The sequence below is a fragment of the Pan troglodytes genome, chromosome 9 (assembly GCF_028858775.2).
Source record: "Pan troglodytes isolate AG18354 chromosome 9, NHGRI_mPanTro3-v2.0_pri, whole genome shotgun sequence".
NCBI lineage: Eukaryota > Metazoa > Chordata > Mammalia > Primates > Hominidae > Pan > Pan troglodytes.
Window position 1 is genome coordinate 19,260,950 of NC_072407.2, and position 14,464 is coordinate 19,275,413.

Sequence of the window (14,464 nt, forward strand, 5' to 3'; positions counted from 1 at the left end):
TTTTTTAGAGGAGGTAATATAAGAGTCAGGTCTTGCAGGGTGAGTAGAAACTTGCCAGGTAGAGAAGAAGAAAAGAGGTTTCTAATCTGAGGGAGAACTTCATGTTCAAGGCTGCAGAGGATTGTGAAAGAGAGTGGTATGTTCGGGAAATGGGGAGGTTGAATTTATCTGAGGTGTAGAGTGTGTTTGTGGCAGGGGCGCTAGGCGTTGGGGAAGATGGACAAGGGAGATGTGTGAGAAGGGAGGCTGGGGCCATATCACGGAAGCTCTCTCATCTTAGCCTCAGGAGTTTTGACTTATCCAGGGAACGGTGGTATGGGGGGCGCAACTGAAGGATTTAAGCAGGGGAGAAACATATTTTAATATCTATGTAGAAAGCCCTAATACATTCTTGGGGGAATGTGAAGCATTGGGGTTTTTGAAAGTCAGTGTGGCAACATCTATTGAATTACAATTCAGAACATATGAATGAGAGTGTTGAATGTTGCATTGTTTATAGAGGTCAGGAGCTGAACAAAAAGTGAATGCCCAGGAATGGGAAAATGGCTTAATAAGTTGTGGAATATACACAATATGGAATAGTGTTCAAACATTGGAAAGAGTGCTTTAGGATTCTGCTGGATGACTTGAAAGATTTCAAAGTTAAGTAAGAAAATCAAAATGCAGCAAGATGTGTATATACTATGGTCATGTTTACAAAAAAAGCAATAGGTCAGAAAACCTTATAAATGTATATATACTTAGATAAAAGTCTGTGTAAGAATGCATGAGTATGGAGAAAAATATAAAATGATACTTACTAGGTTAAAGTTAGTTGGCTGAGATTGGAAGGGGTGGGCAAATATAAGGGAATGATAATAAGATGCAGAAGATTAGAAGTTGTGTGCAATCAAACAGTACATGAGATGTGATTCTACTTAATATAAAATTAAATATGATTTCATAAGGATATATGGGCAGTAGCGTGCTGTGATTTTTGGATTTAATGGGTTTCTCTCTCTGTGTGTCTGTATACATATATGTATGTGTTTACATACATATGCATGTATATATATACATGTTCACATACATATGCATGTATATGTATATGTTCAAATTCTTTACAAAATGTAATAGCTATTTCCATGAAGGGAGGCAGAGACAGAGAAATCATTGGTTATTTTTTAAAAATAATTTAAAAAGCAATTTCCTAAAAGAAATCATATGTTCAATTTCATAATTAAACATAAGATGTGTGGTTAAAAATTACATTTAAAAGCCTATAGTCAAATGGTTACATATTTCAGAAAGTCTTGCTCCTTCTCATTAAATAACTGTAAACATGAAGACATGATTTTTTAACCTCGATAACTGGAGTCTGCCTTATAATTTCAACCCTACTTGGTACCTTTGCTTCACCAGGCTGGCCTCATTGGTGCCTTTTATTTGCTATACTGACTCAGAATAAAAGCCAAATCTCCACCTTGTCCAACACAGCCCCATAGGATCTACTCCCCTCACCCCCACCTCATTGCTCTCAACTCATCTTCCACCCTGGCTGACTCTTCCCATGCTACTCTGGCCTCCTTGCTATTCCTCGCACATCTCAGGACACTGCTGCCCCCAGAGCCTTTGCACTTGCTGATCTCTCTCCTTGGAGCAATTTGCCCTCAGATAGCCACATGGCATCCTTCCTCGTGTGCTTCAAGTCTTTGCTCAAGTGTCTCTTTCTCAATGAGTCTCCTCTGATCCTCTCATTTTAAATTGTGAGGTCTACTCCCCCACCCACCCCTAGCACTCTCTAGTCTTCTTTTCTGTTCTCTTTTCCTTCCTAGCATTTGCTACTTGCAACATATTACATACATTGCTCATTTATTTTGAAAATTGACTGTTCTCTCACTTGAATGTAACATTGGCTAGAGAAGTGATTATTTGCTTGCTGCTACAGTCTAGGTCTTAGAACAATACTTGACATGTTGTAGGTACTGATATTTGTAGATGAGTGAATGAGCTGGTGGCAGGTGAAGAATGTTTGAGGCAGGTAAGATCAGCGGCAGAAAGACTAATCAGAATACTGTTACAAGCCAAAGACAAAGGAACTTGCACTCAGCCTTAGTCATTAGCTATGCATGTCTTCTGTTGTGAAATGATAGTGAAATTTGTTATTGTCTTTTTAGTTTAGTTTTGTTTTCAAGCTTTACTTTTAATTGACACATAACAATTGTCTTTTAACTTCTCATTAGTTTATCTTGATTCTTTAGGCAGATCAAAAGCTTTTCGAGAGTGGAGGCTTAACATCTTTATATCTGCTTTTCCTACAGTGCCTGGCACTTATATGAAATATAAGGGACTCAACAAATGTACAATGCTTTATCAACGATCTGATATTACTGACTTGACTCAGTGAATTTTAGAATGCATTTTATTTGATTAAGATCTTAGGAACTAATCTATGTTCTCATGCTGTTGTACTAAATAAAGTTAATTTTGTTCCATTACAAAAGTAATATACATGCTCACTATAGAAAATTTGGAAACTAGAGAAAAGCTGAAAAAAATGAAAAAGACTTTAGTTATATTACTCCTTAAGAGCCTTTAGCATTGTAATGTGTTTCCTTTAAATATTTTTCCTAGATGGAGCTTTCTAACATTATTGTAATAATTGTGTGTTTACATTTCCATTTTTGCATATTAGCACACACATTTTTCTTAGCTATAAACTTTTGGAAAGCATCATTTTAAATAATTGCATACTACATAATCATAGCTATACCATAGCTCACTTAGTGTAAGCATTATTTGATATTTAGGCTATTTCCATTAACTTTTTTTTAAAGAGATGGGATCTTGCTATGTTGCCCAGGCTGGTCTTGAACTCCTGGCCTCAAGCAATATTCCTGCCTCACCCTTCCATTTCCCCCTTATTGTAAAGATCATTGGCTACTCTGTCAGACATAATTACCTGTTGCTTGTTAGTCTGGTCATCTGCCCATAAAACTTTATGCTTCAGACTTGTTATCTGTAAGATGAAGAGAATGAGAAATGACTGAGAATATCAAGGTGCATGAATGGGAGAAACACTGCTAAGCATATAATAGGTGCTTAGTAAATATCAGATGGCCTAGAATTGAGACCTTTGGAAATCATGGGGTGTTGATAATTATCGTGGTGCTGTTTCCTGGTTGCAGGCTACACCTGATGCAGGTGGACTCAGTCCAGCGCTGGATGGAAGATCTGAAGCTCATGACCGAGTGCGAGTGCATGTGTGTCCTGCAGGCCAAGCCCATCAGCCTGGAAGAGGATGCACAGGGTGACCTCATCCTGGCAGGTGGCCCTGGCCCTGGAGACCCCCTGCAGCTGCTGCTCAAACGGGGTTGGGTCATTAGCACAGAGCTGCGCAGGATCGGGCAGAAGCTGGCCCAGGACCGCTGGGCACGGGTGCACAGCATGAGCGTGCGTCTGACCTGCCACGCCCGCTCCATGGTCAGCGAGTACAGTGCTGTCAGCAGGAACTCCTCGAAGGAAATGGGCCAGGTCAGCTGCCCTGGGATAGGAGTGGGCGGGAACTGGAAGTCAGGATGCTTTAGGGAAGAGTGGGTTTGAATCATGTGGTGTCTGAACCTTTTTTGCTCCAGAAGCCTTTCTCCCCTTCCAGTAAAGGAGGAAAGAAAGAGAGTGGAATCTTTACTGAGTGCCTACTATGTGGTGGACATTGTGCTAGGTGTTTTTTTTACATGTATCTCATTTAACCTGCACAACCTGTGAGGTAGGTGCCACTACTTTGAGAAGCTGTGCAGTGGTTGAATTTATTGACTTTAATGCCAGACTGCTTGGGTTGAAATGTTAGCTCTGCTATGTGGACCTCAGCAAGTTACTTAACTTCTCTGTGTCCCAGTTCCTTCATCCTAAAAGGTATAATAATAGAATTTATTTTATAAATTTGTTGTGAGGACTAGATGAATTGTTATATGCAAAACACTTAAAGCAATTGATTAAAAATGTTAGGATTACCTTTATTTTATAGATGAGGAAACAAAAGTTCTAAGAGGCCAAATAATTTATTTAAAGTTATGCAGTGAATGGTGTAATAAGTAGGGTCCAATCTAAGCTTTTCTGATTCCGCAGCCCATGACTTTGAATCTTCTTCTCAAAGCCCAAAGTGAACCATTAAAAATCTCCCTTGTTATTAATTCTCTTTCATCATTCTCATTTCACCTTAGTGCTTTGCCCTTTGCCTCGAACTTTTCCTTCCTCAGCTTTGCAGACGTTAAAACTTCTCTTCATTCTTCAAAACCCAGCTTAAATGCCCCTTCTTTCCTGAAGCTTCCCAGCTTCCTCAGCATAAATAATTGCTCAGTTTCATTTTCTTATACTCCCAAAGCAGCCTACCGTGAGCTCTTTCACCACCTGTATCACACTGTGTTATATTTTAACTGCCTGTTCCCCAAGTCACATTAATTGATTCTTCATTTTTAATGTCCCCGTGTGCTCAGCACAGCAATTGGTCCTCAGTTAATGCTTACTGAGTTGAATAAAATGGACTTATTTTTCTACAGATTGAGAAGCTGCTAATGGAGAAATGCTCGGAGCTCTCAGCAGTCACAGAGAGGTAAATTTGGACCATAGATCTCCCAGGGTCTGCCTGCCCGACCTCTGGCAGGAGAAGGGGCTGGTATCTTCTCCCAGAGGGAGAATGGGAATGGGAGGCGTGGTGGTGGTTTCAGAGTTTCCTTTTTCTGACTTTTATCAGAAATCTTAAAATATTTTCTTGAAATTTTCTGCCCCATGTTCGGGCCCTAGGGATAGGATAAAAGGCAGAGGAGAGGCCTGGGCATAGGAAGAAAGAGGATTTTCTAGGAGTTGGTAACAAAGAAAAGGTTTCCCACAGCTTTGGGAAGACCCACAGATCCCCAAAGTCAAGGCAAGAGTCAAGGCAAGGTGAAAGCAGACACTCACACCCTTACACACACACATACACATAGACTTCAATGCCCACAGACACTCACTTTCTCATATACAGATATATAAACACATGCTTGGACCAGCACAGAAATACATTCACACCCTTTCCTCCATATTTCACACACATAAACCTACATATGTTTATACTCAGATATGTACACACACTCAGCCTCACATGTATACACACCCAGGTGTGTGTTGACATTTTCCTTCACTCTTCCCAGAGCCTGTGTCCTGAAGATAAAACCTGAGCTCCCTGAGGTCTTTTGCTTTCCTGGGTAGAACACTGTCAGGCCACAGGAGTAAATTGGAACCTGATCCCCCTCTGTTTTTCTTGTCTGGGAAGAAAATTCTCAAGGCTCTCTGCACACTCTAGGCAGCCATTTCTTAAAGGGCCACAGGCATTGCTATCACCTTTTCAGAGCTCACTAGCAATACCTGGCACTTGGCACCTCTCTTTGAAGCTTCTTGCCCCTTCATCTCCCACCCCAACATCACAGAGAAGATAGACCTTGGCTGCAATGATGGCAGATTCTTCAGGGAGAAGCCCAGAGGTATAGATTTTCCACATTCTGATGGCCTTTCTTCCTGTTGATGTGGACTGGTAGTCCTCATCTCAGGCCAGCACATCTCTGCACACTAAGAGACCAGTGGGCAAGCCAGCTGTGGAATATTCCATCTCTGACTCCCAGTTGCCAATGTCTTCAGCACACACCAGGCTTGTAGCAGGTCCAGTTCTGGCCCGTGCAACATTTCTGGGCTGACCACATGCCCTTTCCAGTGACCCACCCCATGGTTTCTTCTCTTCAGGTGCCTTCAGGTTGAGAATGAGCATGTCCTGAAGTCAATGAAGGCCTGCGTGAGTGAGACCCTGAGCACGCTGGGCCAGCACTTTGGCCAGCTGCTGGAGCTGGCCCTGACACGGGAGGTTCAGGTCAGTGCAGGCTGGGCTGCAGGGAGGGGTGCTTGTGTGGACCCTTGGAGGAAGGGAAAGAAAGAGGGGCTGAGCCAGGCTTGGGGAAGCTACTGATGTGGACTTTATTGGGAAACATCTTACTCAAACCACCAAAGTCAACTCCAGCATTTGTGAAACAAAACTGTCAGAGCTGGGCTGAGGCTTCCTGAGCACCTAACCCAACTCTGCATTTTCCAGATGTGAAAACTGGAGCCCAGAGTGGGGAGAAACTTATCCAAGGTCATATAGCAAGATGGTGGCAGAGCCCAGCATCTCCCAATTCTACTTTCATTATTACTCCCACCACCCTCAATCTTCTCTGTTGAGTTAATGTTCACAGTTTACCCGATGGGACCTTACTATCCTGAAAGAATTGAGGCACCTGCAGGGAATAAGCTAATTCTAGAAATCCTGACAACAGAGAAGAATCTAGAAAGATCATATAGTCTAGCCCCTGCCTCTAGGCAGGCTTGTGCTTGATTCCAGAAAGAGGGAGGGATTTGGAGCCTGGCCTATCTACTTTCTATCTGTGGTTCACCATGGAGCCTCGGTTAAGTTCCTGAACCTCTCTCAGCCTCGTTTTCCTCCTCTATAAATTGATAAACCTTCTCCAGAAGAAAAGTGAGAGGAATAAGCAAAGGCATATGGAAGGTGTTTAGCACATAGTGTGGGTTAAATACATGTTATTTCCCTCCCTTACCCTTTGCTATTTTAAAAACCTCCCAGTAAAACAGATTCCATAAGGTTTTCATTATGAAAGGTATTTATGGTTATTTATAGTTACAGAAATATTGTGTTACATATTTGCCATTCTTTTCCCACCACCAAATAAAAGCCTACCACAAATAACAAATCTCTTTCCATGTCGGCTCCTCTCCAAATTCAGCCTCTCTGCCCAGCCCAGGGTTTGCTTTCTCTCCTTCCTGAGTGTTTGGCTGGTTTGGCGCAAGCCCTTCTGGCTTGACTGACATGATGATCCTGCCTCACCCCCACTCCTCCCACAGGCCCCCATGTCAGTGCAGCTGGTCCTGGGTATTATCACCCCCCACCCCAACAACAGGAAGGTCCTCAAGGGCCACTCTCCATGTCTTGACAGGGACAAAGGGAAGGAAGGGCCACAGGCTGGGGTGCTGGGGCAGCACTTGGAGCTGATGAGCCAGTGCTGACAATCACATGCAGGGGCAGGTGGTGATCAACCGTCAAGTCCAGAGGGACCCAAGGGACACAAGGACCAAAATGGACAAAAAAGTCGAAGGAGTGATGAGCAAGAAATATTGGAGTTAGTGGTGGAGAGGGAGACCTGGAACAACTTCTGAGCAAGGGTACAGGTGCTGGCTGTTGCTTTTTATGCCATTTTTGTGACCACTTTCCTGGAAGTGCCAGGTTCAATTAAAAGGGCTGAAAACGGCTGGACGCGGTGGCTCACGCCTGTAATTCCAGCACTTTGGGAGGCCGAGGCGGGCGGATCACGAGGTCAGGAGATCGAAACCATCCTGGCTAACATGGTGAAACCCTGTCTGTACTGAAAATACAAAAAAAATTAGCTGGGCATGGTGGCGGGTGCCTGTAGTCCCAGCTACTCAGGAGGCTGAGGCAGGAGAATGGTGTGAACCCGGGAGGCGGAGCTTGCAGTGAGGGGAGATCGCGCCATTGCACTCCAGCCTGGGCGACAGAGTGAGACTCCGTCTCAAAAAAACAAACAAACAAAACAAAACAAAACAAACAAACAAACAAAAAGGGCTGAAAAAGAGGTGTTAAGTTAAACTGTGAGTGAAAGCCAGCTGGGTTTGGAACTAGTCATTAGTGTTTTCTATGAGGCAGCAAAGAGGCAGGGTATCTTTGATGCTTTAGGTCAGAAGAGCCTGGGAAAAGCTCCCTGGGCTTGCTTGGAGCCTACTTCCCTGGACTTTGGGCTGTATAGTTGGATTCATTCTGCTATTTCTTCATTCTGATCATATTCAGGGTGAAATTCCTGATCTGGTGCTCCTACTTCCCCAGCTGTTCCCTGCTCTATTGCCAGGTCTGACCACCTGGTTCATTGATGCCTGGCCTGGAAGCTGAGTAGACCAGCTCCTGCCCTGTTAGAATGGGTTCCTTATTGGCCCCCCTCTCATGGTAGGAGTTGGGGGGGTGGGGGGGCGGTGGCCACAGAATGTTGTCCTCCATTCATCTGCATATTAGTTTTCTTCCTGATAACCCCCATTCCTGGTGCTTTCCCCCTTCCCTGCCAGCAAGTCCCATGATTTCCTCCATGCCCTTTTAAGGGCTGAGCTTACCATGCTCATAATATATTTTTGGCTGATCTTTGGCTTCTTTTTACATTAGAAAGTTTCCATACAGGGTAGCAGTGACATCAGGAGATATATTGACTGAAGACAGGGTAACTTGTGTTCAGTGTTGTAAGCATGTGTTTCTTAAACTAGTGACTCAAATATTGTTCCTTAGGATGTTAGTAATTATACCAGGATCTTACATTTGTGCCGTCTTGATGTAAATGAAATCAAATCTATTTCTTTACATCAAAATTTGTCTTATGATGTGCCAGTCTGCTTTGCAAATCTTCCAAAAGGTCCTCAAGCACTTACAGTATTTCTTGTCTGACCTGCAGCTTTCATAGGCAGGGGTTTTGGTTTGTTTTGCTCATGCATATATCTCTAATGACTAGAACAGTATCTGGCATAGAATGTTAAGCCACATATTCCAAACTTTCAGGGTCACAGATTTAAAAATATTATTAAAGCACCTATTTACTTCTTCTGAGATGCTGGTGTTTTAGGAAATGCAATTCGAGAAACATTCTTTTAGCACTAAGAAGTCGTGTGGGCTCTTGAGCAGAGGAACAAATCTCCCCACCCCCTTCACTCCAGTATTAAAGGCTTTTTGGACTCCTTCAATTATGGTTGGAAAGACTGGTACAAACTGAGAAGTCCTGAAGGAACCTCCCATTGTTGTACAGACAGCCTGGACTAAAGCTGCTGAAGGAAACCCAGCTCCCCACACACTGGAATGAGGCCCTCCTGGCTGAGATGAACAAAGTATAAAAATTGAAGTGATTGTATTAACCCAAGAATCTGGGACTTTGGATTATTCCTAGAGTAAAAGGATTTAAGTTTTTTCTTTTACTTTATTTTTTCCCAGGTAACTTTAAAATGGGATAGGAGCATATCAAAATTTTGGAAATCTTTATGTTTGTCATCAGGCAAGTATGTTTGGATTATCTTTGTATTGCCATTTACTCTCATTGCAGCTTCTACTTACCTATATTGGGCAACATGGCTGAGCAAAATCTGCTCAGTGGGAGAGTGGGAAATATAATAGGAAGCAAATTTCAATCTTTTTACTTTTAGGAATAATCCAAAGTCCCAAATTCTTAGGTTAGTACAATCTCTTCAATTTTCATACTCTGTTCATCTCAGCCAGGAGGGCCTCATTCCAGTGTGTAGGGAGTTGGGTTTCCTTCAGCAGCTGTAGTCCAGGCTGTCTCTTCAATAATGGGAGGGGTTCCTTCAGGACTTCTCGATTTGTACTAGTCTTTCCCAACCATAATTAAAAGGGTTCAAAAAGCCCTTAATTCTGGATACATAATACTATCACAGCACTACACATATATTCTGAGAAAGTTACAATAAGCTGATCCTCAATGCCTACAGAACTCCAGGAACTTCAGGCAACCTGTTGTCCCAGGATGTCATCCTTAGGGTTGCCAAAGGCCTTAACAGATACATGCTCATCTGTAGCCAATAAAAAAAAACGATGTGACTGAGACTGTCTTGGTTGCAGCCTTGTTAGGATGTCAGTCAGTTTATTTCAGTTGTCTATAGTCTATAAAGATTTGTGAACATACACTCACTGGGGGAAAACATCCACCACAGGTTAATTGTGGTACTATGTTTACCATATATGGGGAAAAAAATGCCTCCTTTCTCATTGACGGGCATTTGAACTGTTTTCCTTTTCCTGCAAAGTCAGGCATTTGCAACTTCTTTACTAGGACTTGCTTGATTTGCATTCTTTCCCATTCAGCATATTCAAAACATCTTAATTTTTAGCTCCCTGAAAACACTGTGTTTCTGCCACTCCAGCATGCATTGATTTGGGCTTCTTGAAGTGACAGACCAGTAGTCTTCAAACCATTTCAAATGCACTGCATTCCCCAGGTTCTCAAAGATTTCCCAGGAGAAATGCAAGCACATACAGTTTTAAGGAAATCTTATTTCCAGATCTTCAATTTTCATTTGTTTTCTTTCTTAAAAATGATCTTCCCAATAATTCACTGAGTTTTTTATAGGCCTTCTATTATTTTCCAAAAGGCATACTCTTCATCCATCCCAAATCTTATAGTACATTGCCTTGCCATACAAAAATCTTGGTATGGGAGTGGAGAATCAAGCAAAGGAAAAGCTTTCATTCATGAACCATTAAGACCCTTAAGCTTCCATGAATTATTTCCATGCTTTATACATATTTATGTTGAGTATGCCATTAGAAATTGTGTATTTTGGCTGGGTGTGGTGACTCACGCTTGTAATCTCAGCACTTTGGGAGGCCGAGGCAGGCAGATCACCTGAGGTTGGGAGCTCGAGACCAGCCTGACCAACATAAAGAAACCCTGTCTCTACTAAAAATATAAAAAAATTAGCCAGGCACGGTGGCACATGCTTGTAATCCCAGCTATTTGGGAGCCTGAGGCAGGAGAATTGGTTGAACTCAGGAGGCGGAGGTTGCCATGAGCCGAGATCTTGCCATTGCACTCCAGCCTGGGCAACAAGAGCAAAACTCCATCTCAAAAAAAAAAAAAAAAAAAAAAAAAGAAAAAATAAATTGTGTATTTTTCCAAGTGTGAGCAGCTTCTCAATTCAGATATATTGTAGTGTATGTGTGTGTGTGTGTGTATGTGTGTGGTTGGAGGGATGATTATAAAAGTTTTCAATTTATTTTATCCCTTCCATCCATTTATTCTCAAACAGTGTGTGGCTCTTGAGGGACATTCTCCTTAGACCAAAGCAAAGAGAGCACTGGTAGGATACATCAAGCACTAAAAATTGCTTTTTTAGGACACACATTAAAATGCAGGCAATTCCTTTCAGCTATTTTTCACACTCATCCCTAGGATGTGATATTAGCTGGGAAAAATATCTTTGAAAAGCCAAAGACTCTAAAGGTTAATGACACTGATTCTTTTAAATGTAACTGTAACATGCTTTTGAGAACAACCAAACTTTCAAGACATATTGGATAAAATACAGATACAGGTTTTACATTTTTAAAAAAATGTGGTGCATATTATTTAAGATAACAATTAAAGTCTATTTTGCCAAAATATTTTCTGAAATATTTATACTACTTTTTACTGCCTGTTAACAAAAGAAAAAATTAATTGCTAGCAGTTATGCTAATTAGATTTAAGCAGTATATACCTTTCTTTTTCTTTAAATACATAGAAAAATTTGACGATGAGAGCTACTAAAATTAATTGAATTACATATGCTTTTTAAATTCTCAGTTCTTATTTAATTATTCCCTAAAGACACCAAAGTTTAATATATATGTACCTATTTACTAAAGGAATACTGTGCTTTTTAAATCATATTCTTAGATTTTTTATTAACTTAGAATGTTAGCTACATATTACTTTGCATTATCACAAATTCAGTAAATTATTTTATCTTGGTTTTATAATGTATACAATTAAATCAGATTTTATTTTAGGTCTAATTTATTTTAATATTGACAGTTTTTGGATTTTTTTTTCCCATAGAGAATGATCTTCACAATTGTTTGTCAGTAGGTTTTTGCATTTCTTGAAATACATATAGAAATATTTCTTTTCTTTTTGTTTTTTTTTGAGACGGAGTCTCACTCTGTCACCAGGCTGGAGTGCAGTGGTGCAATCTCGGCTCAATGCAACCTCCGCCTCCTGGGTTCAAGTGATTCCCCTGCCTCAGCCTCCCAGGTAGCTGGGACTACAGGCACACGCCACCACATCCAGCTAATTTTTGTATTTTTAGTAGAGACGGGGTTTCACCATGTTGGCCAGGGTGGTCTTGATCTTTTGACCTCATGATCCGCCTGCCTCGGCCTCACCAAGTGCTGGGATTACAGGCATGAGCCGCCGCATCCGGTGAAACATTTCTTAAATAGAAATGAAGTCAGGTCTTTACTGAGAAAAAGTTAACTGTAACTTGGCTGATTGGGTTGACTGAAAGCACTGTCTTTGCCAATTAGGTTATAGAGTGAGTATTTTTCACAAATTAAGTAAGTAAAAGCTGGAGCTTCAAGCTTTCAACAAAACATATTTGAAGAATAAAAATATTTTATTAAAACTTGTATTGGCAATGAAATAAATAATATTTTGATTTTCCCAATCCTCTCTGAATAATTCGGGTGACTCAAGGTACTCTTAAGTGAAAAAGTAGTGGTTGTAATTAATGGTTATTTGATAAGTCTTGGAAAAGTACTTTTGGAATTTTTTCCAGAAATTGAGAAAGTAAATGAACACCTCTAAAGATTGGGTAACAAATGATTCTGCAAGTCAAGGCTTTTCCAATTCTTTGCTTTTGTCAATTTAGAAGAGGACCAATTTAGAGGAGTTATCAGCTGTCAGATTATTAAAAATAGTGTTTGGTGATAGATTGCTATGTGATTACATAACTTAGAAGGTGACTCAAGGGGTTAAGCAATGTAGTACACAAACTCCTCTCATTTCCCTCTATTGATTTATGGGAACAAGATTTTTCAGAGTTTACATCTAAAATATAGCATTAAGTCAATATGCAATCACGGACACATAAATGAATTATCCTAAAAATGATAAAAAGCCTCATTCATCTCATTTAGAGATATATTTATTTTAAAAATAAAATTTTTATAACTTACAATTATTTATCAAAATTTATAACGTATTTATTTCATTTGACCAATTGGGCTGATAATAATCCTCAACCAAGAAAATATATGTATATTTTTTAACACGGAGCTTGATAGTAACAGGAAATAACATTTCAAATTTCAATGATAAGTGTGATAAGGGTGATCAATAAAACACTTTAAAACTTAAATATATTACATTAAATTCTGAAGGAAAATTGAAATGGGAATATAAATTTAATGAATGATGCAGAATGTTAAAAAAGAGATTATTCATGTATTTTTAAGTGAATGATGATGGTATTAAGTTGTTTTGGTATTTAGAATCTATTGAATACATTTGCAAGAGTGATGTAATGATTTTATTTTATGTCAATATTTGTAATTTTCTGGAAATTACATTCTTTCCAACTTTGTTTTTTAAACTTATGATAAAAAAATTTAGCTGTCAAATTAAAAATGTGCAAGGGGTCATATATTTTTCAAAATGTTTTTAGGGTGAAATGAGAAAAAAATTCTTTTGACATAAGATACTCAGGTGCTTCTAGTTCTGTATTATGAGGGCTATTGTTCCCTCTTCTTACTAGAGGGTTGCTTAAACTTTAAGATCCCTATCTGCTGGGAAGGGTTTCCATTTGGTTTCCACACTTGCTGCATTTGAACATCATCCTCAGCAGATACCTGAACTGAGGCCACTCTTGATGTTCCCGAATTCTGAGTCCACGAAGGTCAGTACCTCTGCCAGGGGCTTCTCAGAATAGCATCTTCCTATAGCTTTTGAATATACCAGTTTTTAATAGGATTTCTTTCTGCTACTTTTTTTTTTTTCAGTAATGAACTCTGCCCCCAATGTTCTCTTTCCCTCTGTTAATCCCACATTCCTTTTAGAGAGACTCATTTGAATTTCTAACGATTTACTCTTCTTCTCATGTGGGTCTCTTTCCTAACTTATAGAGTGAATGCAGCATCTGGATTTGAGCTACTTTTCTGCTTTTACTTCCCTTCGCTTTCTGACACATTCTTTTGTTTTTCCAACAAACTAATCTAGATGTTGGGATTTCCCTGATTGAGAGAAACGAAATCAATTAAGTTTGGGGTCTGTCAAAATATTTTAGTTCTAAGAGATCTTATCCACATTTATGTTCCTAAATTGGATATTCCCACTTAGGAGGTATTTTCCCATCTGACCAATAGCTCATCTAAACCTAGATATAATTATTATTTTGTCTGTCTTCTCTTCAGTACATCCAATCTTTCTGTGCCTTCCCTCAGAGTCCTAATTCATGCATTTTTCCAGCATGTTCTGTTAAGACAAAGGAAATACTGCATCCCCACTTCCAAAAACTTTCACCTGAGACGGTTTATCCAGTAATCTTTCGAATAGTTCATGATGATCTCTGTGGTCTTTTCCTGTGTTCCGAACTCTACTATTAAAATACTTTTTTTAAAAACCCCAGCAATTGCTTTTATTATATCTCATGATTTTAAGGGTCAGTAATTTGGACAGGGCTTGGCTAAGTGATTCTTCCATTCTGTGCAGCAACAACAGATGTGGTATTCAGCTGGCAGATGGCTTGAAGAGTGCTAGACAGTGGTATTCACTCACTTGTATGGTGCCATGGAGGGGATGGCTGGAAGGATGACCTTAGCTGAGAGTATTGATAGGGATCCTACACGTGGCTTTTCTAGCATCACATTCTC

At 40.2% G+C, this 14,464-nt stretch overlaps 1 protein-coding gene across 2 annotated transcripts in view; it reads left to right on the plus strand.

Moving 5' to 3' along the window:
- Positions 1 to 14,464, plus strand: part of INSC (INSC spindle orientation adaptor protein) — a 132,273-nt gene that overhangs the window by 60,743 nt on the left and 57,066 nt on the right. For both annotated transcript variants that reach the window (XM_001172337.7, XM_001172325.6), the window contains exons 3-5: positions 3,168 to 3,513; positions 4,536 to 4,588; positions 5,752 to 5,875. In XM_001172337.7, the coding sequence (XP_001172337.3) occupies positions 3,168 to 3,513; positions 4,536 to 4,588; positions 5,752 to 5,875 (523 nt within the window). The remainder of the gene's footprint in view (positions 1 to 3,167; positions 3,514 to 4,535; positions 4,589 to 5,751; positions 5,876 to 14,464) is intronic.